Source organism: Anolis carolinensis, chromosome 2, assembly GCF_035594765.1.
Source record: "Anolis carolinensis isolate JA03-04 chromosome 2, rAnoCar3.1.pri, whole genome shotgun sequence".
Taxonomy (NCBI): domain Eukaryota; kingdom Metazoa; phylum Chordata; class Lepidosauria; order Squamata; family Dactyloidae; genus Anolis; species Anolis carolinensis.
The window spans coordinates 206,403,516-206,430,338 of NC_085842.1; the positions used below are offsets into that span (position 1 = coordinate 206,403,516).

Consider the following 26,823-nt stretch of genomic DNA (forward strand, 5'->3'; position numbering starts at 1 on the left):
GGAGGGAGGAGGGAGAGAAGCAGCAGTCAGGAGGCTTGTTGTGGCATCTTTCATGAGTAGTCAGCCACTCCTCTCCCAACACCATGTTGCCTTGGCATTATATGAGGGTTTTGTGAGACCAGTTGCTCTTGTTGTAAGTGTAGTAACAGTGACCACAGGTTGGGAACCACTGCTCTAAGCCAGCACTTGCCAAAGGTATCACCCTTTTGAGACATGCATCATTTCACAACACAGTGGCAATTTGGAAAAAATATGGGGTGGTATTCCCACATGTGGTGGGAATGCCCAAAGGTAACCTGGGAAAATATAACCAAAAGATAGAACAAATGGGTTGCTGTGAGTTTTCTGGGTTGTATGGCCATGTTCCAGAAGCATTCTCTTCTGACATTTCACCCACATCTCTGGCAGGCATCCTCAGTGGTTGCGAGGTCTCTTGGAAACTAGACAAGTGGGGTTTATATATCTGTGAAAGCTCCAGGGTGGGAGAAAGAACTCTTGTCTGTTGCAGGCAAGTGTGATTGTTGCAACTGGCCACTTTGATTAACATTGAATGGCCTTGCAGCTTCAAAGCCTGGCTGCTTCCTGCCTGAGGGACTCCTTTGTTGGGATGTGTTAATGCTAATCAAGGTGGCTAATTGCAACATTCACACAGGACAGTCCATTTGAGAAAGTGTCAAGGAAATGTCTGAGAGACGAGAAAAGAGTGGCAGGAAACTTGGTACAAACAAATTATAATGGTAAAAGAAGAAGTAATAGAGGAAATATTTCAAACTTGGAGAATGGATATGGAAATTGAGAGGGAAGACATCCAAAGGGAAATAAGTAATATAGGAAAAGAAAAATATAATCTCCTAAGTGAAGTAAGAAGGAAAATGCTACAAAAATGGTACAGGTCCCTGCACAACTTTTTTTTTTTACAAGGGATAAAGGACAGGTGTTGGTATGATTGTAAACAAAGAGATGTATTTAATCACATGCTATAGGAATATGATAGAGTACAGGCATACTGGAGAATTACTGAAGAAAAATTAATAGAATGTTAAATCTTCAAATAATAATAGCCAATACAAATGTATTACATGCAAGGATACCAGGAGTGTATTATGTGAAAAAGGAAAGGGTGGTTGACAAATTAATATCATGTGCTCAAATTGTTTTAATGAGAGGTTGGAAAGATAAAACAAAGTGGACTCTGACAAAGTGGTATAATTATATAGTTAATACGTTAAATGTGGAAATATCAAATTGTAAATTCAACAATATAAATAAAATAGAAAATGTTATAATTAAGAGTATGTGTGATCCAGTAAGGAATTACTGTAAGGAATTAGAGAATGTATTAAATGTGGAGTGGAAAATTATAAGACTGATATTTCAAATGTTATTTCTGTAGCTTATTGTACAAAGAGTATGTCCAAGGGGAAAGGGAGGAGGAGAAAGGCAGGGTAAAACAATAATATAAATATTTTTTTTCACCAAACTACAACTCTTATGATTCCATGTTGCTGAGCTCTGGTACTTCAAGTTGTGTCAAACAGTGTTATTTCCTCAGACTGCACAGTTCCAACACTATGATGCCATTGAAAATCAGGGAATTCCATAGCAACATCCTATGGTATTGCAGAAGTTGTAGTTTGGTGAACACTCTGGCTGAGTATGTACTTCTTATGGTTTTCTTAGGCAATGAATACTCAAGAGTGAGTTTTTTCAGTTCCTTCCTCTGCAATATAGCCTACAGCACCTGTAGCAATCTCCCATCCAAGTACTAACCAACTTAGCACCCAAGATCAGATGGAATCTGATGCCTTTGGGGTATTTAAGCCTCTCTCTAAACTGCAAATCCCAAGATTCCAAAGAGCATTAGTTAAAACATCATCCTGGTACAGTTGTACAATTCTGTAGTGTGAAAAGGAGCCCAGATTGGGCGAGCCTGCCATGAACTGGAGCCTAATTCACATAGCTATGTGTAGCTGAGGGAAATAGATCTCCTAGATCTATTGGTTTTTAAACAACCTCACAACTATTTGCAGATTCCTTTCTCTGAAGTTAAAATTAGAGACACACTTGTATCTGAAATAGTCCTCACCAAGCAGGCGGATAGGCGAGGTGGGTTAGTAATTTTGATGTAAAAAGAGTGTTGTAAGACCTGTAATAAATACTACCAATTTGGCTCAATAAAAAGACTGCATAGCATATAAACTCTGCTATTCTTTAAAGTTCCACAAGACTATTGTTTTATTTTTAAAGAATTTTCTTAAAAGGCAGATCCATGCATTATTTGCTGTAGTTCATCCCTGTATTTCCCTTGTGTTTTTATTACACCAAAGGCATAACAGCAGCATCAGTGGCTGTAGCACAGTTTTTAATCCACCCCACATTTCTCCAGAAGTCATGATTTGGGTATACCTTTTCTCCAATTCATGGAGACATTGAGGACAGCAATGAAGCAGCATTTATTAGCTAAGGGTGGGGCTAGTTCTTGTGTTGTTTTTGCATTGATTTTGGATATGATCCAGATCTCTGTAGTGATTAAACCCATTCCAGTCAAAGGGGTGTTGTCCATTATGTAAAAATCAAGCAAAGCTGCATAAAATCAGTAAAAACTAACAGTAACATAATGCATGTTCTAATAGTAAAATATAGAAAGAAATCCTCTAAGAAGAAAAATCAGAGAAAAGGTAACATGGCAAATTCTACATGTCATACAGTGAAAAATATGAGCTTATCCCAGTTCTAAATTATTCATGTGACTGATGATGTGACAAGCTGTCATTTCAGGTCCACATACCGTGTTTCCCCGAAAATAAGACAGTGTCTTATATTATTTTTTGCTCCCAAAGATGTGCTAGGTCTTATTTTTAGGGGATGTCTTATTTTTCCATGAAGAAGAATTCACATTTATTGTTGAACAAAAAAATGAACATTTATTATATACTGTACAGTAGTTGTCATCACAAACCAACATAACCAAACCAGACAAACTATGACTCCTGTCAAGAATTTCTTGTTACTGTATAAATATAAATAATATAACATTTTAATATATTATTACCATTATTTCCATATACAACTGGTATGTACATTTACCGATCCTGCAAGTTCTGGTGTTTTGTTTGGCAGGTGCCGGGCATGCTTCCAAACAAAAACTTTGCTAGGTCTTACTTTTGGGGGAGGCCTTATATTTAGCAATTCAGCAAAACCTCTGCTAGGTTTTATTTTTTGGGGATGTCTTATTTTCGGGGAAACAGGGTAGAGAGAAGATATTTCATGTCTGGAAATTAAGACAGAAACATTACCTATGGGGGCTGTTTCCAGATCAGGATAAAATCCTGGAAGGATTATACTTACTTGAAGTGATGGGATAAGTAACATTTAATCTAGTCTATTTGATTCAAGAAGGTAGGAACACGACAGAATGGAAGGTGAGCTCTAGTGCCACAGTAATTGAGGGTGGGAAGAAATCTAAATATATTACAACATAGACCCCTTCTAAACTGTCCCTATATCCCAGAATCTGATCCCAGATTATATGGCAGTGGTAACCCATATAATCCAGTTCAAAGCAGACAACCTGAGATTAGATCCTAGGATATAAGGACAGTGTACACTGTCCTTATATCCCAGGATCGAATCTCACATAAAATCCCACATTATCTGCTTTGAACTGGAATATATGGCAGTGTGGACTCAGATAACCCAGTTCAAAGCAGATATTGTGGGATTTTCTGCCTTGATATTCTGGGTTATATGGCTGTGTGGAAGGGCCCTTAGACTTCTAGAAAGTCTCTGTAAGTTGCAGCTATCAATCACTTAAGCCTTGCAAATTGAGGCAAGCTGCCACCACTAAACAAAACTGAAGACTGGCCCAGGGCCAAGCCTCCCCAAACTGAAAAACTTGGTTCCCCATCCCCCACCTGGAGATGATCCATGAAAGGTGGACAGTCATGTCCAGGCACTAAAACCTAACAACCTTAGGAGAATCTCATCTTGTAACCTCAATAATACTTCTGTTTTTCAGATATCTGCTCTTTACAGATCAAACCCAGCACTTTGAATTCCAGTTGGAAGCATACTGGTCAATGGATATAATATACCCATATGTTCACTTGTCTATTTCTTTACTCCTTTCTTTTTTTAAAAAAAAACCCTCTGTGAATATAAATGCTGAAGCTTTTCCTCATTAGGTGTGCCTTTCTCATGTCAGTGAGAAACCCATTGCACCAGAAAAACAGTAATCTCTAGATTGTGTAGCTTTTTAGTTATTGTTAGACTGCAATGCCTAGCATTCCTTACCATTGACTGGTGATTGGGAGTTGCAGTCCAACAATAGCTGGAGGTCTGTGCAATATGCAACCCAAATAACAAAACAAATATGTAGAAACAGGAAATCAAATTACAACTTCAAAGTCTTCCTTGCTTTTATTGCAAGCTGAGCTTCATATAGGAAGGTAAACAGCTGGAGTTCTCTAAGGACCCTGTTCCACAGAGGGCTGACCAGACTTAAGAGAGGGTTACAGACTTATTGTACCTTTAATTGTCATGCAGCAAAGGGAGCTTCAACAAGTGTAGGTTGTTATGTGACCCACACTTGCTGAAATTTTTCTGCATGATTTTTAAAGTCACAGAAAAAAGAACCCCGGTGAAAGCATGTCGCTCCCACAATTTAGGCAAAAATACTTAAATGAATATTAAAAAATAATAATGCATATGTCCAAACAGTGTACATCACATGGGAAAGAGCACCCATTAGCCCTTCGGATGTTGAACAAAGCATAGAAGAAGGGGTCTTTATGCTCTGTCTAGCTCCAGATCACTTTTAGGTGTGCGGGTTTTAAAATATGGCAGCCAATAAAAGTGGCAACATTTGGAAAGCTGTATCATTCAGATTTGTAGTAATGGAAGCATTATGTCAGGTTTCTGCCCTTGGGAGCCTACTGCAAATGGAATGAAACCCCAAGAGTGCTATGATTCTTGAGCACAGATATCTAAGGATATCCTTCCCTACAGTAACACTGTAATATAAATCAAAAGTTATATGCCTTTCTTTAATGGCAAGACTTCTATATGTATTGCCTAGATATTGAGGTATTTGACACACACCCTCATTGTCTAATACTATTAAAACTTATTATCCAAGACAACACACCCATTCTGCCTAATGGCAGAGCCCATTCTGCCTGTTCTCTGAAGGGGCATCTATCCAATTCATATGTCATACAGTCAGCACCTTTTGTTTAATTATAACTAGAGGACTTTTATGCCTTAAAAACTACCTCAGGTGCATCTACATGGTAGAATTGGTGCAGTTTAACATCATTTTTGCAAGGTCTTTAGCCTTCTCTGCCAAAGTGTGCTTCTACCACAACAAACTACAAATCTTTAGTTCCAGATCACTGAGCCATGAAAGTTAAAGTGCTGTCAAAGTGTATTAATTCTACAGTGTAGATATACCTCTGTAAAAAGTTATGTCAATGAAGCTGTCTCCATTCCTGTATGAAAAAGCTACACTTGTTGGATTGCCCGCTGTCACTCAGTCAGTTTCTAGGGGTATTGGGCTATTGGAGACATATTGAGGATGTTATTGTTGCCCTGCTCTATGTCTACCTTTCTGTTTCTTCACAATGCACCTGGTAGGAATTACCTGATAAAGCCAAGTACAAAAGATAGCAAGCCCCTTGCAGCTTTTAACCATTATGTGGAAGTTGTGGAGGAGTGTTTGGCAGGTGAAGCTTGTCCCTCACCTACACCTGTGAAAGTCTCCTCCTCTACACAATTCTTAAGGATATAGGGACATCAGTTTTAGAGCTCTCATGCACCCTCCTTGTGGGCTATTTTACACATAACTCATGGAGGAATTTGTAAGTGTATAAACTCGTTATTGCTGCTCTATGTTGTTTAGGAATTATTTATAAAGCTGCCTCCTCACTTGTGTTCTTTAGATGGCTCACAGAATAAGAAAGTAACACAATACACAAAGGGTGCAAAACTACACTGTAGAATTAATGCCACTTGACACTACTTTAACGGTCATGGCTCAATGGTATGGAAAAATGGGAGTTATAGTATTACAAGGTCTTTAGCCTTCTCAGCCAAAGCATGCTGGTGCTCCACCAAACTACCACAGCTTCAAGGATACCATGACATTAAGCCTTGGCAGTTTAAATGATGTCAAACTGCATGAATTTAATAGTGCAGATCAGGCATGGGTAAACCATGGCCCTCCAGGTGCTTTGGACTCCAATTCCCATAATTTCTAGCAGCCTACCAGCTGTTAGGAATTGTGGGAGTTGGAGTCCGAAACACCTGGAGGGCCGAAGTTTACCCATGCCTGGTGTAGATGCACCCAAAGTCACATGCTGAGCACTGCTCGGTTATATCAGTTAAGGCAGGCCACAGATGAGGGATAGGAAACTATGGGCTCGCATGTATTTTTGAACTACAATCTCCATCAATTATTATTGGCTATCCTGATTGGAGCTGTTGGGAGTTGTAGTCTGGTAATATCTCCTTGTGAAAATGGGGTATAAATAAACATCATCTAGAGTGGCCATAATTCCAAAATGTGATGCACGCTGACTTGAGTGTGTCAGTAAAAACAACACAACAATAACAACGAAAATCAATGATGCTACCTTTGGTAAGCCACCCTGGTAACTATCAACCAATTATAGTGCAAGTTTCAAGGCAAATGCCAAAATTGTAGAAACCACTTCTCTCAAACACACATCCTGGCAGGATCTGTTCTAAAGAACACAGGTCAGAAGGCAGATTTTCAACAGGAAAGATAGGGAGAGTAGAAACACAAAGAAAAAGCCACGAGCCACATGATTCTCAAAGCTTATACAAATTATGGTAGTTATTTTTAGCAAAGAAGTCAAGAAAGCTCCAGGCAGCATTGCTGATTGGGAAAGTGGGGAATCAACATCCCAAAATAAATTTTCCATATCCTGATACCTCTCAAGGGCACAATCCTATCCTTGTTTGCTGAGAAGTAGGCTTTACTCCTAAGAAACTGTGGCTTTCCTAGTTTCTGATTGCTCCACTGAGCAGTCTGTCAAGGCTGTCCCGCCCTTCCCTACTACATAAGACCACCCTGGGCTCCTTATCATTTGTTCACCAGGGGCCTTTGAGAAGTCAAGTTGGTTTTGTGGTAAGTTGGTATTGTTCTTTGAAATGATGTTTTGCCTAGAATGTAATTTGATGTTGCAGCTGGCTGTTTTTCAGTTAAATCAAACTTCAGGTTTTTGTTTTGTTTTTTTAGTTCCTAAAACAAACATTAGAGTTAGGTGTGCCTCTTTATTCAGATGCAGTGTACCCATGAACACCAGGTGTGTGGCAAAGATAAAAAGATGGGATGTTTTTGTGTATTGGGTATTTGTTTGGCAGCTATATATTGTCTGGCTACAGAAGGAGACTGTTGAGCAAAAACTGGTCTTAGCCTCAGAACCTGGGATCTGATTATGCTATAGTAGTGAAGCAATACAATAATTTAAAATTGTTTTTGGTTTTTATCTTTTCTTTGAAGAGATGGATATATTCTTGTAACCCAACTGTAGAACTTCTCCCACCTTGAAGTCAGGTTAGCTCCATTCCTCTTGAGAAGAGGGCAACTATTGTCATATGACTTTTATTTCTTAAAGAAAGGGCTGCCTACTCAGTATATTTAATGTATTTATTTATTGTAAGTTGCCTTGAGAGACACCCTGGTAGGTAATAGGCAGATGTTTTTTGTTGTTTTTTAACTAAATTAACAAATGGCCAATATTGTTGTGTGCCTTAAAGCCGTATTTGACTCGTGGCAATTCTTATCACTATATAATAAGGAAAGATTTGCTCAGGAGATTGCCCTTGCCTTTGTAAGCAGAGAACGTGATCACCCATGGGTTTCCATTGCCTCATGAGGACACAAACCCAATCTCTGGAGTTGTAGTCCAACATTCAAACCACCATACCATGTAAGATAGAAGTAATCACAATCTTGTGTTGACCCAAAGGCATTTAAAGCCCTTGTTAAAAAGCAGAGCTTTCTTCCAAGAACTTACTATTTAAGCATTTTAAGAGACTATAGGAGATTAATATTAAATAAAAGCATGGCCCTCCTGGGATATGAAGCACATTTATTATTTATTTTAATTATTTATTTAATTACTGATGTGGTTCTCAATCTGTTGGTCCTCAGATGTTTTGACCTTCAATTCCCAGAAATCCTAACAGCTGGTAAACTGCCTGAGATTTCTGGGAGCTGTAGGCCAAAACACCTGGGGACCCACAGGTTGAGAATCACTGATTTACTGCAATTCGGCTGCACACACTCTCACCCCAAGGAGGACACAGAGCGGTGTACAACATTCAGTGTAGATTCCTGGGCTGCTTTCCACAGCCATTTAATCCCAAATTCTCTTTGAGTAAGCACATGTCCCAACTTTGCTCCTCTCTGTAGCAGGAGATAGGCTTGGCCTACCTTCAGGAAGGTCCTTTCAAGGTTGCAGCATACGAGTAATAACTTCCTAAGGCAGTGGTCACCAACCTTTGGTCCACCATCCATTTGGACTTCATCTCCCACAATTCCTAACAGCTGGTAAGCTGGGATTTCTGGAGCTGAAGTCAAAACACCTGGAGGACCAAAGGTTGGGAATCACTGGCCGAAGAAATACATGTGAACACTTAGCTTCTCTTCTCCAGTTGGAGGAATCTTGTTTGCTACCAAGTCAACTGAGCATTTAGCATAGACCCTATTGATTCAATTAATCTACTCTAGTAGTTGACCCTTAGATGTTTGATAACACCAGAACCCATTCCCCATCCTTTAGCATATGTAGGAATCAGGAAAGCTATTGTCTCTTTTCTCCAAACACAAGAGGCAGGAAAAAGCCTTTCCCCATGAATTTGGCAGTGGCAGCATACTATAAGGATGAGGCCAGGACTTTTGAATCCGGGCCAAGAGCTACCAGATGTTCCTCTTTGCTTTCAAGTGCAGATGATTCAAAAATCACTACTGCCTGCTGAGATTTCCTTTATTACCCTCCTTGTTAGCCTTTAGTCTTTCCAGCTGTAATTCTTAGTACTGAAGCCTAGGGACTATGTAGTATCTGTAGTTTCTAATGGTCCACAGGAGTGGCTCTTTTCAGAATTGCTTTAAGGAAGCTGCAGGGAGTTGAAAGGACTCTCCTTCCTGCTTAGATAGGATCTGCTTCCTTTCCTTTTGGACCTGGATAATGGTTGGCAGTGAGTTGTTCAGCCACGTGGGGTTTAAATCTGGGTGTCTCCAGCCCAGCCTTTTGACTAAAGGATTTCCCCACTTCTTGCTTCCTTGTCAAGCAGTTGTGTGTGTTAACAGTGTCTAATACTAATGTTGCCTTTCTACAGTGTATCTCCTGCTCACCCTTATGTCTTCCACTGAAGAAACAGCACAGGCAGCAAGCCTGGAAGGTACCGGAGATGATCGCCTGGTAGGTGAACAATGATGTGCAGCTAAACATTGGACCAGAAGAGCAGTTGGCACTGTGCAGTGGCAGCACAATGTAAACATACAGACATAATTTAAGTTTTAGCTAAGAAGAAAGTAGTTCTCAAATAACTTAAACACTAGTTTGAGCTGCAAACTTTTCTTTTGCCTAAAACAGCCATGCCTGTAATTTGCTACTCTTCAAAGGAGCAGGAATGGCTGTTTGTCTCATGCTGTAACATCTGGGTGGGAGGAGGTCATGTGTGTGGCTGCCTCATACTACAGCAGAGGAAGGTGAAAGCACATATAAAAATAACAAGGAAAAACATGAGGCACACTGATAACAGGAGCCACACTAAATGATTAGTTGAACTGGAATTGCCTTTTCTGCCTTCCTACCTGACCCTTAATGACATAGGAAGAGATTAGGAGAGAAGGGGATGGTACTGTTGCTGCTATCAGTGCGTGAGGATGGTTGGTGGGGTGGAGAGATAGCTTCTATGCCAGACTGGCTGCCCCAAAGTGAGACTCGAATAGCATTTTCTTGTATTTTTTGATAGCACAATAATAACAGTAACTCCATGAATTACCTTTCTGGGCTCTAGCTACAACTTGCTGGATGATCCAAGTGACCAGACTCTTACAAAAGCTAAATTTCCAGCCTGTTTCCGGGTCTTCTGATCTTTCTGTTCTCTATAAATAGCTGTGGGCTGCTTAGGCTTCAGCTTTGGGGAGTCATTATTAGACTCCCCTTTCCCCTGGATTTGCCCTATAATTTTTTTCTGATTTATGGAAGCTCTGTAAAGAGTAGAGATGAAAGAACAGATAACATGTCCCTCACTCTTTGCCGTTTCGTATGAATACGCTGTTAATCAAACTTTCTGATAGGAGAAAGCTAATTAGAGTTTATCCTTGCAAAGTTAAATGTAGCTCTGGGTGCAGGTGGGAGCTTTTGTGAGGATGCTTTGTAAGTCAGCAACAAAACTGTAACTCAATGCAATATTTATCCTTAGTGTGTAATAAAAAAAGTAGCTGAACTTCCCTTGGTCAGCTCTACCTATGAGATGGTGTCTGCTACCTATACTTCTGCCAAGAAGTCCCATCCAGCAATCCAAGCGGTCTGTGATATGGCAGAGGTGGGAGTGAAAGCTATTGCTACTACAGCAGCAAGTGGGGCACAACCTTTTCTGGATAAACTTGAACCTCAAAGTAAGTATATGGCTATGGGTCAGTAGAGCCAGCATTCACTGTGTTCATTAAAATTGTCCCATCTGTGACCATCAACAGGTGTTGAAACTATATTCGCTCTCATCCTCAAGTGAACAGCTGCAGTGGGAATTATAGTCCCATCAATATCTAAATGCCCATAATTTCCCATGACTTAAGCATCCAAAGTTTCTTAGCACCAGCAAGGTAAGCCTAGAAATTTAGCCCTGAGCATTTTGCAAGCCAGGGCTGTTGTGGGATGCCTGTATCTTCTTAACTGGTGAGTTCTGAGCAGGAGATACTTAATAATAATAATAATTTTATTTTTTATACCCCGCCCCATCTCCCCAGTGGGGACTCGGGGCGGCTTACATGGGGACCAAGCCCGAAACATACAACAATAAAACGATAAAACAATTATTCCAACAGTAACTGATATTTACATGTAGAGGGGCGTAGTTTTTCAGGTTGACAGCAACTACTAGGCATGGGTGGCTTCCTTTCTAAAGGGTGTTAAAAGAGGAAGTATTTCTTCCCTCCATAACATCTCCTACATGGAGGGTTCCAATTGTGTTGTATTTCAACACACAGCATGGCAAATACTGGCTGAAAATAATGGGATTTATGGTTAAACACATCAGGAGAATGCTGTGTTGGAAAAGCTACCTTAGAGCAATGTTCTGTTTGCACACTACAAGCAGGTATCCTATAGAAACAAGGGGCACAGGGGAGAGATGGCTAGCTTTAGCTAGCATTCAGTCAGCTAGCATTCATATCATGAATCTGGTTTAAAATACTAAGGAGAATAGAACATCCCTATATTTGCATTGAACTCTACCAACTGCACCACTGATATAACTGTTCATGACATATAAGAAATCTGTTACTAAGTCATGTTTTTTATCTGTGGTCCCTGAGGCCCCCTTTTTGAGGCAGAGCAGTACTTCCTTTGGGTTACAATTGCAGCAGATGTCCTAATAAATGCCAAAAATCACATCATAGTTATGTCCTTCTCCCTATCCCTTTAAAACGAAGATTAAAAAAGAGATTCGTAGCTGTGATACTTACATGTCCACTGGAGCTTCTTAATTCTAGTGAGGAATTACTAAACTCTGCAAACACAGCTTAAACAGTAGAGCTAAAATAGTTCCACGCCCATTGCGAAATGGGGCCAACACACAGTGACAGAACCTATGAGACATGTGCAGAAAGTCTCGGATCTAATTCTGCATGTTTGCAGAGAGACTTATTAGTCATCAACATGAATGCAAGTAGTATAGTTGAATTGTATTACTAACTTCCTTTTGTACAATACAGTGCACAGGTTTTCAGTAAATAATGCATGGATCAAATTCAAATAATCCAAACCTTAAACCCCCACCTGCAAACAATTGAGCAAGCCAACAAGAAACTGAACTGTAGCTTTTTGTTTCCACAGTTGCTGCGGTGGACACCCTTGCCTGCAAGTCTCTTGATGTGCTACAAGAAAGATTCCCAGTTGTGCAGCAGACAGTGGAAAAGGTAATGTCTCAACCTTGTTTCAGTGTTATACTGCCAAAATATAGCCCTCCAGAAATGTTGTATTGTTGTTGTCACGGTCTTTTGAAATTGGTTATGTTGTCTTGGACTGATGGGAGTTGCAGTAAACATCTAAGGGGCTCTGCTTTGGTTTTTTCTGGTAAATGGGAGAACAAAAGGGGACCTAGATATTACCAAACCACAGCCCCAAGCCACTCAATTTCTGATGGTGCATTCAGTGACTTACATGGTTCAGAGACCCATGTAAGGCCAACCCTGTTATTAGTCAAGATAAAACAGCAGATCTGGAGTGCAATGAAACGGCAGAAACTGTTTTACGGTAATTACTTTTTTACTGTTCTGTTTTCATTGTCGCAGATAGAGAAAATCATATGTGGCATTTTTGGCTTCATTTACCAAAACTGCACCTAAACTTACATGTAAGGGCTTACATTTGTTGCTTTCCTTGAGACAAATGTCCTGGACTGTTCATGTGACAGACCACAGGTTCTCTTCCCAATCTCCAAATGTAGACAATCCAAAATTGGTCTGTCTGGATATCAAGATCATTCTCAATTTGGGCTCAAGCTGCAGTTGGTGTTGTCTTCTAACATGACTATACTGCAAAGTTGCTGTCAGATGTTTGACAACAAATTCAGTAATACATGAGCTGGTTTTGGCATGTTGTGTCATTATATAAACTGTTTGCTCCATTTTCTTTCCCTAGCTGAGCCTTTATTTGCACTAGTGGAATTTATAGTAAATGTCCCATTCAGTTTTAAAATATTTATTTATGATACAGTAGTGAGCATTTTGGGACTAGAGCCCAGTGAGTGCACAAAGGTTTGGAGATCTCTTAGCATTTTTGTGACTTTTCTCTGCAACTTGGTCTTACTACAATGATCCCACCTCCTTGTCCTTTGGCTTCTTTACAGGTTGTGTCGAATGCCAAAGGCCTTCTCACCGAGTCCTTGGCACCAGTTTATACAAAAGTCACAGAAGCTGCCCAGGAGAGCATAGAAATGGCCAGTTCAACTGTGAGAAATGGTGTGCATACTGTGATGGAGACCAGCATGGGGCAGATGGTATCTAATGGTGTCAGCGAAATGATCAACAAATCCGATATATGGATAGACAAATACCTCCCAATAACAGATTCAGAGCTAGGTAAGACATTGTAGATTATTCCCCAGATAAACATTTATGTTACCTCCAGTGATGTAGATTGAAACAATGTTGTCTGTATCTGTTCTACTGGAGAGTGCTCTAGTTTTTAAGACAATGCCCCCAAATCAACAATCCTGGTTTTTCTGTTATGGCTGTTCAAGAAAAAAAAAACCCAGCCAGTCTAGGAATGGCTCTGAAGATGCAAAGCTGTTTGCTTCTTCCATCCTCATCCTTAAATAATATGAGGTTGTGAGGAAGCATTTCTGGTCCCAATCCATTAGTCAAAACTGGGTATGCTACCAGCTTGAAAGTCATTGCTAATTAGTATAAACAATACGGAGCCCCCTTCTATACTGCTGTATTAAATCCAGATCATCTGCTTTGAACTGGATTATCTGTCAGTGTAGACTCAGATAATGCAGATTATCTGCTTTAATATGGATTAAATGGCAGTGTAGAAAGGGCCTGAGTTAGCTGAATCAATATCCTTAGTAAAGCATTTGCTGTCACCTCAGAAGAAATACTTCAATGGACATAGTGCTTTACAGCAGACATGCTTGCCTTAAGGTGACCTCTTACTTAAATTTTAACAGGAAATAGAGAATGGAAGAAGAAAAATGTATATATGAAGAACAATAATGTGTTGTGGTTGTAGTTATAATGAAACCATGTGAATCTCAGTTTGAGGAAGGAACGGGAGTGTGATTGGACATGCAAAATGATCTCACTAACCCACATGTTCCTCCTCCCCCCCCTGTCACCAATGTTTGTGATAATAGCTAAGATTTCCCAGGCTACTTGGTAAAAGGATATTACATGGGCCTGCAGCAGTGATAGCAGTGTCCTCCTAACACCCTTTTTTCCCCTGTAGCCGCCCTTGCAGCCTCTGCAGCACTGGAAGTGTCTGATATGCCTCCTCTGATAATACAGACAAAGGACCAGAAGTACTATGTGCGCCTGGGCTCTCTTTCAGCCAAGCTTCGTAGCAGAGCCTACCATCACTCTCTAGAACAAGTCCAACGGGTCAAGCAAACATTCGACATGGCCCTGTTCCACCTTGAGCAATTTATGCACCTGGTAAGAACTGAGAAGACCTCTTTTGACTGTTCCAACATCTGTGTAGGGGTGTCAGAGAAGGGCTTAGTAGACGCCCTATTCAGAGCCAGAGTCCTTGAGGCTCAGCATAAGTTCTAAATGTCAAAGTAGCATATCTATAAATGACTGATGATTCTATGCACTTGGATTTAAAACAGGCCCAAAGCCAGGAAGCTTTCAATGGATGGAATGGCATGAGTGGGACTAGATTCATGAAATGCAAATAGCACAACACTTATAAAAAGACTGGATTTTGTTGATATGTAGTGATTGATTTTTGGTATGTTTTTAAGAAGTATCACTTAGCCTCTTTCTTCAGTGATGAAAACCATAAAAGGGCCAAGTATGAATTTCTAACTACAACTCACTGGTGTTCAGGCTTAGCTTTGTTAATTTGAGAAATGGGAACTACCCACAAGTTGTCATTATGCCTTTCCAGTTTTCCACTCCTAACTCCCACAAAAACAACCAGGATTTTCTGCACACTGAATTAGTTTTCCCTAGACTATCTGTGTTGTTTCTTTAGGGCAGGGCTTCGATGCAGTCCAGTGCTCAGAGGAAAAGTACTTACAGATGTTCTTTTGCTCCCATAGGAATGGGGAGTGTTTGGCCTTCCAAATACATTTAATTACAATTCTCACAAGCACTTAGCAGACCAGGGAAAGTTTTAGTGAAACATTTGAAAGGCCAGATTCCCTCTTCTTTCAGTCCCGTACATTGAGACCAACTTTGAGGCAGAGCAGTTGTCATCCCTCGGAACAGGGCTGATAATCATGCAACTTTCTATCTGAACTTCCAACTCCCAGTAACTTCACTGCTATCAATGCTGTTGGGGCTAATAAGACTTTGAAATCCAACAAGATCTGGAGGGTGGCACAAATCTTAGAGGAAATCATTAAGATGCTTCTTCCTATTACTTGGGAGGTTTTTATTTGATTTTGGATTTTTTTTGTTGCATTAGGTAAAATACCTTTCTTTCAACAGTTTCCTAGAAGGTAACAGGTATAGAGCTAAGATTGGTAATATCTGTAAGCTTTGTGCTTGTATTTCATGCCTTAATTTCCAAAACTCCCTTCCAGCTGAGATTTACCAAGCAGACATGGGAATATAAAATTCAACAAGGCCAAGAGAAGCTGCGACAGATGTGGCTGGAGTGGATCAGAGGACAGCCAGGGCAGAGTGCGATCAGTGAGCCCAGTCAGGCAGAGGTATGTCGGCAGCTAGCCGGTATAACTACTCTGTTTAGGGATTTGTTTTGTGTGTTGTTTGTGTCTGCTGGGACTTCTCCCGTTCTCCAAGAACTCTCGAAGATGATTGCCAGTGGTTCTGAAGGAACTAGCGGAAGTTATTTCAGAACCACTGGCAATCATCTTCGAGAGTTCTTGGAGAACGGGAGAAGTCCCAGCAGATTGGAGGAGGGCGAATGTGGTCCCTATCTTCAAGAAGGGAAAAAAGAACGACCCAAACAATTACCGTCCGGTCAGCCTCACATCAATACCAGGCAAGATTCTGGAAAAGATCATTAAGGAAGTGGTCTGCAAACACTTAGAAACAAATGCGGTCATTGCTAATAGTCAACACGGATTTACCAAAAACAAGTCATGCCAGACTAATCTGATCTCTTTTTTCGATAGAGTTACGAGTTGGGTCGATACAGGGAATGCCGTGGATGTAGCATATCTAGATTTCAGTAAGGCCTTCGACAAAGTCCCCCACGACCTTCTGGCAAACAAACTAGTAAAATGTGGGCTAGACAAAACTACGGTTAGGTGGATCTGTAATTGGCTAAGCGAACGAACCCAAAGGGTGCTCACCAATGCGTCGTCTTCATCATGGAAAGAAGTGACAAGTGGAGTGCCGCAGGGCTCCGTCCTGGGCCCGGTTCTGTTCAACATCTTTATTAACGACTTAGACGAAGGGTTAGAAGGCACGATCATCAAGTTTGCAGATGACACCAAACTCGGAGGGATAGCTAACACTCCAGAAGACAGGAGCAGAATTCAAAACGATCTTGACAGACTAGAGAGATGGGCCGAAACTAACAAAATGAAGTTCAACAGGGACAAATGCAAAATACTTCACTTCGGCAGAAAAAATGGAAATCAAAGATACAGAATGGGGGACGCCTGGCTTGACAGCAGTGTGTGCGAAAAAGATCTTGGAGTCCTCGTGGACAACAAGTTAAATATGAGCCTACAATGTGATGCGGCAGCTAAAAAAGCCAATGGGATTTTGGCCTGCATCAATAGGGGAATAACGTCTAGATCCAGGGAAGTCATGCTCCCCCTCTATTCTGCCTTGGTCAGACCACACCTGGAATACTGTGTCCAGTTTTGGGCACCGCAGATGAAGGGAGATGCTGACAAGCTGGAAAGCGTCCAGAGGAGGGCAACTAAAATGATTAAGGGTCTGGAGAACAAGCCCTATGAGGAGAGGCTTAAAGAGCTGGGCATGTTTAGCCTGCAGAAGAGAAGGCTGAGAGGAGACATGATAGCCATGTACAAATATGTGAGGGGAAGTCATAGGGAGGAGGGAGCAAGCTTATTTTCTGCTGCCCTGCAGACTAGGACACGGAACAATGGCTTCAAACTACAGGAAAGGAGATTCCACCTGAACATCAGGAAGAACTTCCTCACTGTGAGGGCTGTTCGGCAGTGGAACTCTCTCCCCCGGGCCGTGGTGGAGGCTCCTTCTTTGGAGGCTTTTAAGCAGAGGCTGGATGGCCATCTGTCGGGGGTGCTTTGAATGCGATTTCCTGCTTCTTAGCGGGGGGTTGGACTAGATGGCCTTTGAGGTCTCTTCCAACTCTACTATTCTATGATTCTATGATTCTATACGTCCAAGTCTCGTATGGCAACCCCAGGAAATTCATAGGATTTCCTTAGGGCAGAAAAACTCATAGGTAGTTTTACCAGTTCGTTCCTCTGAAGTAGAGCGTACAGAATCCAGTATTCTATGGTAGTCTCCCATCCAACTACTAACCAGGGCTCATCTTGCCTAGCTTCCAAGATCCCACAGGATCTCACCCTGCCCAAGAGTTGTTAATATTTAAAAAGAGAGAACCTCTATTAAGGTGTGGGAGGCTAAACAGTTGGCGACAGTGACAGTGACCAGTACATTAACTAATATGTATATATTGGACATATTGAAAATTTTGGTGAGATTCATTAAGTTCATTTTTCTGGTTGGTCTGCGTTAGCCCCATTGCCCTAACCTAACAGGTCTCTTCTCCATAACAGATGGAATCCCAGGCGCTGCAGGTATCCCAAACCATCACCCGGCAGATGCAGGCTAACTGCTTGAAGCTCCTGACTGACATGGAGGGCCTCCCTGATGCTCTCAAGGAAAAGGTCCAAGAGGCTTATAGCAGCCTGGAAGAAGTTCAGTCTGCCCTCTCTAATGCCCAAACCTTCCAAGATATCCCCAGTGGTATTCTGAGTCAGAGCCCAGAGAAGATTGGAAAGGCCCAGCATGCTGTGCATGAAGTCATGGAGTACGTGACAAGGACGCCTCCCGTCACATGGGTGGCTGGGCCATTATCTGCTGGAGTGTCTTCAGGGGAGGCAACTGAACAAGAGAAGAAGGCAAAGGTGGTTGTCTGAAGGAATCTTGTCTCCAAACCTTGGGACTATTCAGGAGGCCCTACGTAATACTTGTTTACCTCTCACGGAGTCATATCTGTATCTTTGTAAATATTTTCTATAAGGCCTAAGATCTAATAGTAATGGTAGAAGAGACCCAATGACTTTATTGGAGGGTAGCTCTGGTGTTCTTATAGAATGGGAAAAGACTCCAAATGAGTTCTCTTTTTATAAACCCTAAACTGAATTAGCTGATGAAAGAACATGCAGAAAGTGTTTGTTCCTCTGATCATTACACCGGGCAGAAGCTAGCAAAGGTGTTACTATGCCAGAGCCCAGGTTTCCCCTATCAAAATCTAGGCCTTTTGTACTGGGTAGTGATGGAATGTTTAATGCATCAGAAGCTTTTATATACTGTATTTATGCAAATAAAAATCTGCAGTGGAAAAAGTTGTGCTGTGGTCATTACAGTTGCTGAACAGAAGTGGTTTCTGAAGGCTGAGCTGCTGTTTGTAATAGACCTGGGATCTGGCTATCATTCTTGCTGGCTGAATACTGCATATTGTAGCAAAAATGTTCATTTCTTTTTGTGAAAATAATTATTGCCATTCAAAAATAGCTTAGTTTACTGTTTCTAAGTGTGTAGGATGTTATCCTACTGCAAGTATTTAGTTAAGTCTCAACTATTTATTTACAGTATTTATACCCCACCCTTCTCATCCCAAAGGGGAATTGGTCATTTACAGAACACACATATGATAAACATTCAATGCTGGTGATACAATTAACAAGGACAGACAACACAGAGGTAAAGGCAGTTTTTCCCATCTTATTTCCAGCATCTTGCAGGCAGTGCTTGACTCTGGTCATGGGGGAGGGGGGTATGTGTTGTCACTCCATCTTCCATGCCGAGGAGCTTTCCTCTGATTGATGTCCTTAAAGGCGTCTTTATTATCTCACCAATAAAAGCAGTACCTATTTATCTACTCACATTTCTGCTTTCAACCTGCTAGGTGGGCAAATGAGCTGGGGCTAATGGCAGGTGCTCATTCCCAACCTGGGCTCGAACTGCCGATCTTTCAATCAGCAGGATTTTTCTTCAGCACAGCAGTTTAGCCTGCTGTGCTAAGCCTGGCCCCTGTCAGTTCTGTCACCACCTGTGCATGGTTTGAATTTGAGCATCATCTTGTTTTGTTTCAGGCAGCAAAATCTCTTGACATGACTGATCATAAACTATTTAATCAATTAGCAATGACTACCGTAGCTTGCAAGGCCACCATGGCCAAAAAGCAAAATTCCCATAAAACTGGTCACACTTTTCCAGTTTTGCATATAAGATAGATATTGGTCTTGAAGCCCTCTCCTCTTTGGTAAATGCAACATGAAAACTGCACTACCTTGTACTTGCCTTCCTTAATTGTGGTGGTAAACAGAACCCTCTTTTTGTTGTTCATTAGTGTTCAATGTATAGTGATTTTTTTCAGCTACTTTATGTCGCTTGAAGAAACGTTGGGATCAAAGCAGATCTTAAATTTTGGTCCTCATTTTTAGAAACTTTTCAGACTGAAAAGCAGCCAGGATGGGGATGTTTTTAATTAGCCTTTTTGCAGATAATCTAATCACAATACAAACAACTGTAGATATATTTAATATATGTATTACACCTTTCTTCCAAGTTAGATTCAAAGTTGCTTTCACATGAGTTCAAGAAAGATAAATGAATTATGTATTGTCATCAATGTAAATGGTGCTTCATGAATAACAAGACAACAAGCCTGCTCTGTATATATCCAAGTGCACATGGATATATGGGGGAAGGAACACCATAAATATTACCGTATATACTCGAATATAAGCCGAATTTTCAGCCCTTATTTATGAGCTGAAAAGGCCTCTCCCGGCTTATATTCGGGTCAAGGTCAAGCCAGCAGTGGAGCCTGGAGGCCACAGTTTGTTTTCTTTTCAAAAACCTCCCTTCTCTGCTTCTCCTCCCAGGCTGGTTATCTTATTTTTTTGACAGAGAGAGACAAAGAAGCGAATGTTTTCAAAAACGAAAGGAGAGAGTGAGAGAAACGCTTGCAAGCCAGATTGCATGGGCAGAAGGGGAAGAAAAAAAAGATATTCTTGCAAATTTGCACGATTCATTACTATTACTATTATTATTATTATTATTATTATTATTATTATTATTATTACTACCACTACTGTTGTCGACCGCGTTTAGGGGATCGGGGCCCTTGAGGAGAGACCCGATCCGGTCCTGAGAGAACGGACCTTGGCGGAGCCAATAGGAAAATATGAGCCGCAATACAACCTGAAGCCGAAATGAAGAAGGTACGCCAAAGTTGAAGGAAAATCCGCCAAGGAGTCTTTATTGAGCAATTCAGCTGAAGAGGACTCTAGTAGCGATCATTCAGTCTACTAGGGTACCATACAATCAAAATAAAGCCATGTTTATACAAAATTTCAGTCTGACAGCCCTTTGAATTTCCCGCCCCGCTCCCCCGCCCATCTGATCTTTGATAGGCTAGAAGGTTGAACGAGGCGGGCTTTTGTTTCCCGCCTTGCTCCGTTGGCCCAATAGGAAGCTACCTTTTGTCTCTACTCGGGCCAATCAGGAAAGAGAAGGCGGGAGTTATTGAAACAATGGGGTGACAGGGCAGGAACTGTCGGATTAAGTCCTGCTAGACCGATTTCTAAAGGGTGATTAATGGCAGCAATCAAGGGTGCCCGGGTTTCTGTCACGTATACAGATTTTAGATATGCCTTGGGGTGTCAGAGGTGGAAGCAAAGATGGGTGGTGATGAGCCATATTGACAGGCTCTGCAGGGCGCCTTCCTGAGGTGTCCTGGATTTTCCTTTGGGTGAGATATGACAATGTTTGCCTTGGGGCGAATCACCTTTAGGTCAACACTCCGAATTCGGCGACTCAAGCCCTATATTGTCCATGCAATCTGAATTTGATTGGGTTTTGCGGTGGCAGATTATCCTTTTGTTTTTGGGAAGGGAAGCCTGGGTCATAGGAAATGGGATAGGTTCTGGGGTTCAGGTTGAGTTCAAAATATTTCCTATTTGATTTCATGACTTGACAATTATATGAAATAAAATGAAAAAAATAAAATAAAGTTGGAATATGAACCATGCTGGGAAAAATACATATTTTCCGGGGATCCCAAAGAGTACAAATACATATAGGCAGATAGATAGATTTCATGGAAATAAGGGAGAATCCATAAAAGTGAGTTACATTGCATAAAGGGGAATCATGAATGATATAAACAATTGAAAATATTTGATAAGAACGAAGTTCATAACATCTGGAGAACTCAGCATGGAAATTCATAAAAGTGGAGTTTTAGCAGCATGATTTTACGATTCATGAAGTTAGCCCAACGATTAGAAATTCATATAACAGTGATTCATGAGGGTGTCCAGGTACATAGAATATGAAAATTCACGGATACATTGGGAAAAGAGTTCATCTGTGGTGGAAGGAATTCATAGAAATAGCATGGGGAAGAGGTACATGTGAGTTGCAGTCTTTGGAAGTATAGGATTTCATAAGTTCAGGGGTAGGTTTGGGGAAGAGTGTTTTTCTCATTCATAAAATTATGAAGGTGTGAATGAAACGTGGAGGGCGCCCGTCCAGGCACCCTCCTGGCAGCTGTAGAGAGGGTGAAGGTCCTTGGAGAACTATGTCTCCCCAGCGGGAGAGCGATCCCCCATCCACAGTTCACAGAAAAGGACCAGTGATCTCTTAAAACCATCCCGCGGGTCGCGGGGAGAGGAAAGTCCGGGATAAGGCTGGAAAAGAGCAGTCTGGCTTGAAAAGAGCAGTCGGTTCCGTTTGACAGTCAGCTGATGAGGTGCCGAGAACTGGACCGATTTTGGTTCCGCTGGTGGTCCTTGGGTCAGAAGCCTTAGGAAGGGTTAGAACTAAAAGAAGAGCGTGCTAGGGGTAATTTTGGTAAAGATATGAGCCAATTTGTATCGTCCGCCGTATTAACCTATGGTGGGGAAGCCTCAGCCAGAGTTTAAAGGTCGGACGGGTTAGAGAGAGAGAGAGGGGGGGGAGGATTGCGTGCAAAAGAAGGAGTCAGGGAAAGACACAAAATAACCAGATAGAGAGTGTTACTGTTAAAAATGAATGCTACTTTTATTGGGGGGATTTGTTACATAGTTCAGGGAAGGGGAAAGTGAAGAAAAAAAATCTTTTAATAATAGTTTGCTGCGGTCCCGCTCTGTTCCTTTGGTGATGGATCTGCGGAACTCTCCGCTGCGGGTTCAAATCAATTTGGAAGCTGGCGCTACGGACATCACTACTACTACTACTACTACTATTATTGCAAGAACATTTGCAAGTCCAAAGGGAGGGAAGGAGGGAAAAGAGAGCAACAGAAGGTATGTATTTCTTTTTATTCCTACGGAAACAAAAATGAGGTGGGCTTTTTTGGGAGGGGGAGAGAAGTTTTAAAAAGCCTTTTCTGGCTACTTTTAGAGTTTGAAAAAGGGAGAAAGAAAAGAAAGAAAAGAGGTGGGAAAAGGCAGGAGAAAAGAGGACAAAGTTGTTTTAGGGGGACTTTGCTTGCATTTCTTCCTTGGGTAAAGTGCAGAGGGAAAATGTGCATGCGCGCGTGCACACACACACACACACACAGAGATGTCTAAATAGATATAAACATTGATAAATCGGGCTTAGAAATATTGCAGGAGGAAAATGCACATTTGCAAGAGAGAGAATTTGCAAAGTTTTCAGGGGGAAATACACATGTGAAATTAGTATATATAATGATAGATCTATATCTCTGCATTGTTTATGTAGGCATTATTTAGTCTCCTAGCAACCAACTCAGCCAAGGGACAGCCAGGGTTCAGTTAGGGGACAGGTGCTAAATTCATAAATACAGTAATTACTACATAGCATTACTGTGTATAGAACTACTTTTTCTGCCAAATTTGTTGTCTAACATGATGTTTTGGTGCTTCATTTGTAAAATCATAACCTAAATTGATGTTTAATAGGCTTTTCCTTAATGCCTCCTTATTATCCAACATATTTGCTTATCCAACATTCTGCGAGCCCGTTTATGTTGGATAAGTGAGACTCTACTGTACTGTATTTACAAATTTACCACTAAAATATCACAATGAATTTAAAACACTGACTACAAAAACATTGATTATGAAAAGGCAGGCTGCGTTGGATAATCCAGAACATTGTATAAGTGAATGTTGGATAAGTGAGATTCTACTTTAATAGGAAATAATTACTGGGATAGAATAATGCAGAACAATATAATCTCTAAAACCAGGACAGTGTGATGTCCCAGAGACCCTCGGGTCATGACCCTGTATTCGTTGCGGACCAGAGCGACGAGGATATAGGGTTTATGCCGACTCAGCAAGAGTCCGTTTCCTTCCAGATGCTCCCTGTTGACAATTCAAGCCCAGAGCTCATTAAAAAAGCCCTTGGAGCCGAGCCTGTTCCCAGCGGTTCCCCTCCCTTTGATAGGAGGCTGTTTTGGGAATCAAGTTGCTCGGAGAAGGCTAGTTTAGCTGCCAGAGAGACTGCTGATTAACCCGTTTCCCTTTAGAGTTTCCAGGGAGGCTCGCATCTGGTGAAGATGTTGTCTCTAGCCAGTTTTTCCCCTGGGAAAAGTGTTGGACACCTGTTTTGAAGGGAGATTTGAAGTCCCTTAAAAGTTCTGCGCGCTGGCTAGCCACCACAGTGTCAACGTGTCAGTTGGAGGATTAATGCCGCCTCTAGTTCCTTGTGGCACTCTACTCTCGAGTAGACTGGGTGCAGCGCCTCGCCATCTAGTCAAGTCTGGACCACGTTTGGATCCACTACTTTCAGCCTTGCCTTGCCTTGTTTCCTTGCCTTGCCTTGTTTCCTTGCCTTGCCTTGAACTCCTTTGCCTTGGACTGGCTTCTTGAGACTCTTGCAAAAGACCTGGATTATTCCCCACTCAAACTGCTTGGAAGTTTGAGTGTGTTTCGGTTTACTGGATTATCATCTTTGAACTCTAATACTGGACATTGGACTTTATAATACTGGACTATATTTGACCTTTCCCAGAAGGTCTATTGTTGGACTATATATTCTGCTTATTTTTGTTTTATTTCTTCAATTCTTTAATAAAGATATTAGATTGTTTATTGGCTTTGGTGTCTGGTTTCCAGTGCTCCCGCAGCCTAGAGTATCACAGACAGTAAATAAAGACCAACATTCTGAAAGCAGGGAAATTGGAAATTTCACAAAGGAAACAATCAGGGCCAGCCAACACCTCCCAAGAAAGGATTCTTCCAGAAAGGAAGCTGAGAAGGGAGTGAAGCACTGTGTATTACCAGTCATTATTATTATTATTATTATTATTATTATTATTATTATTATTATTATTATTATTGTGTTGCGGTCAACTGTGAAAATGAATACAATCTGGCTCCAAGTATTCAAAAACACTAAAATCAGAATATATAAAAATTAATGTGGTATAATAAAACAGAACAATACAATCTCTAAAATCAGAACACTAAATAAAGAACAACACTCTGGAAACAGGGGAATTCCACACAGGAAACAATCAGGGCCAGCTAACGCCTCCCAACAAAGTATTCCCATCATCAAAGTCTGGCAAATCCTCTGTTTTCTCAGGACCACAGACAGTAGAAGCACATAAAATATCACAAACAACACCACTCTGAAAACAAGGGAATTCCAGACAGGAAACAATCAGGGCCAGCTAACACCTTCCAACAAAAAATTCACTCAGGGAGGAAACAGCCAGGCTTTAAAGCTGCAAGGCCATTACATCCTAATCATTTTTCCTAATTGCAGCATTCATACTTGCCTCCAACAGACAAAAAAAATCAGAAATATTGTATATTCACAACCTTTAGGAAATAATATCCCCTAATGGTGCAGCGTGTTAAAGCGTTGAGCTGCTGAACTTCTGGACCGAAAGGCCGCAGGTTTGAATTGGGGGAGCGGAGAGAGCCCCCACTGTTAGCCCCAAATTCTGCCAACCCAGAAGTTCAAAAACATGCAAATGTGAGTGCATCAATAGGTACTGCTCAGGTGGGAAGGTAACGCCGCTCCATGCAGTCATCCCACATGACCTTGGAGGAGTCTACGGACAACGCTGGCTCTTCGGCTTAGAAATGGAGATAAGCACCAACCCCCAGGATCAGACATGACTGGACTTAATGTCAGGGGAAAACGTTTACCCTTTACGTTAACTACCACCAATTCCTCAATACTTTATTTCCCATACCACCATACTTGCCACAGCAATGCGTGGCCGGGCACAGCTAGTTATTATTAGAAAGTTATTGTTGCTTATCCACTTATAGTTTACTGTTTTTCTTTGAAATACAGTAAATATTCAAAACATTTAACCCACTGATGCCTCAATTAATGTAATTTTATTGGTATCTAATTTTATTTTTGAAATTTACCAGTAGCTGCTGCATTTCCCACCCTCGACTTATAATCGAGTCAATAATTTTTCCAGTTTTTTGTGGTAAAATTAGGTGCCTCGGCTTATATTTGGGTTGGCTTATACTAGAGTTAATGCAATACTAAAAGAAATTAGAAATACCATGTTTCCCCAAAAATAAGACAGTGTCTTATATTATTTTTTGCTCCCAATGATGTGCTAGGTCTTATTTTCAGGGGATGTCTTATTTCTCCATGAAGATTCACATTTATTGTTGAACAAAATAATGAACATTTATTATATAGTACAGTAGTTGTCATCAGAAACCAACATAACCAGACAAACTTAATTCTATAAGGAATTTATTGTCACTACTATTATTTCCATGTAAAACATTCTATGTACATGGATGAAATGAAAATTCAGAAAATGTCAGAAAAATGAAATGAAAATTTGGCAAGTATTTCAGATTTGGCAGAGGTCACTTTTTCTGGAAAATTTCATCATTTTCCAAAACCGGCAGGTCAGAAAAATGAAAATTTGGCAAGTTTTTCAGATTTGGCAGAGGTCACTTTTTCTGGAAAATTTCATCATTTTCCAAACCCGGCGGGTCAGAAAAATGAAAATTTGGCAAGTTTTTCAGATTTCGCAGAGGTCACTTTTTCTGGAAAATTTCATCATTTTCCAAACCCGGCGGGTCAGAAAAATGAAAAATTGGCAAGTTTTTCAGATTTGGCAGAGGTCACTTTTTCTGGAAAATTTCATCATTTTCCAAACCCGGCGGGTTAGAAAAATGAAAATTTGGCAAGTTTTTCAGATTTGGCAGAGGTCACTTTTTCTGGAAAATTTGATGATTTTCCAAACCCGGCGGGTCAGAAAAATGAAAATTTGGCAAGTTTTTCAGATTTGGCAGAGGTCACTTTTTCTGGAAAATTTCATCATTTTCCAAACCCGGCGGGTCAGAAAAATGAAAATTTGGCAAGTTTTTCAGATTTGGCAGAGGTCACTTTTTCTAGAAAATTTCATCATTTTCCAAACCCGGCGGGTCAGAAAAATGAAAATTTGGCAAGTTTTTCAGATTTGGCAGAGGTCACTTTTTCTGGAAAATTTGATGATTTTCCAAACCCGGCGGGTCAGAAAAATGAAAATTTGGCAAGTTTTTCAGATTTGGCAGAGGTCACTTTTTCTGGAAAATTTCATCATTTTCCAAACCCGGCGGGTCAGAAAAATGAAAATTTGGCAAGTTTTTCAGATTTGGCAGAGGTCACTTTTTCTGGAAAATTTCATCATTTTCCAAACCCGGCGGGTCAGAAAAATGAAAATTTGGCAAGTTTTTCAGATTTGGCAGAGGTCACTTTTTCTGGAGAATTTG

General features: G+C 40.9%; 1 protein-coding gene across 2 annotated transcripts; it reads left to right on the plus strand.

Annotated features, from left to right (window-relative positions):
- The first annotated feature begins 7,041 nt into the window (after positions 1-7,041).
- Positions 7,042-18,462, plus strand: LOC100567226 (perilipin-3). 2 transcript variants are annotated; one of them, XM_008122247.2, is made up of 8 exons: positions 7,042-7,150; positions 9,367-9,449; positions 10,459-10,654; positions 12,090-12,172; positions 13,105-13,336; positions 14,208-14,413; positions 15,511-15,639; positions 17,671-18,462. In XM_008122247.2, the coding sequence occupies exons 2-8, from the start codon at positions 9,387-9,389 to the stop codon at positions 18,031-18,033; spliced, it is 1,272 nt and encodes a 423-aa protein (XP_008120454.2). In that variant the 5' UTR covers positions 7,042-7,150; positions 9,367-9,386; the 3' UTR covers positions 18,034-18,462. The 2 variants fall into 2 exon arrangements, with proteins under 2 accessions (XP_008120454.2, XP_062827651.1); XM_062971581.1 differs by lacking the exon at positions 7,042-7,150 and adding an exon at positions 9,201-9,225.
- The last annotated feature ends 8,361 nt before the right edge of the window (positions 18,463-26,823 follow it).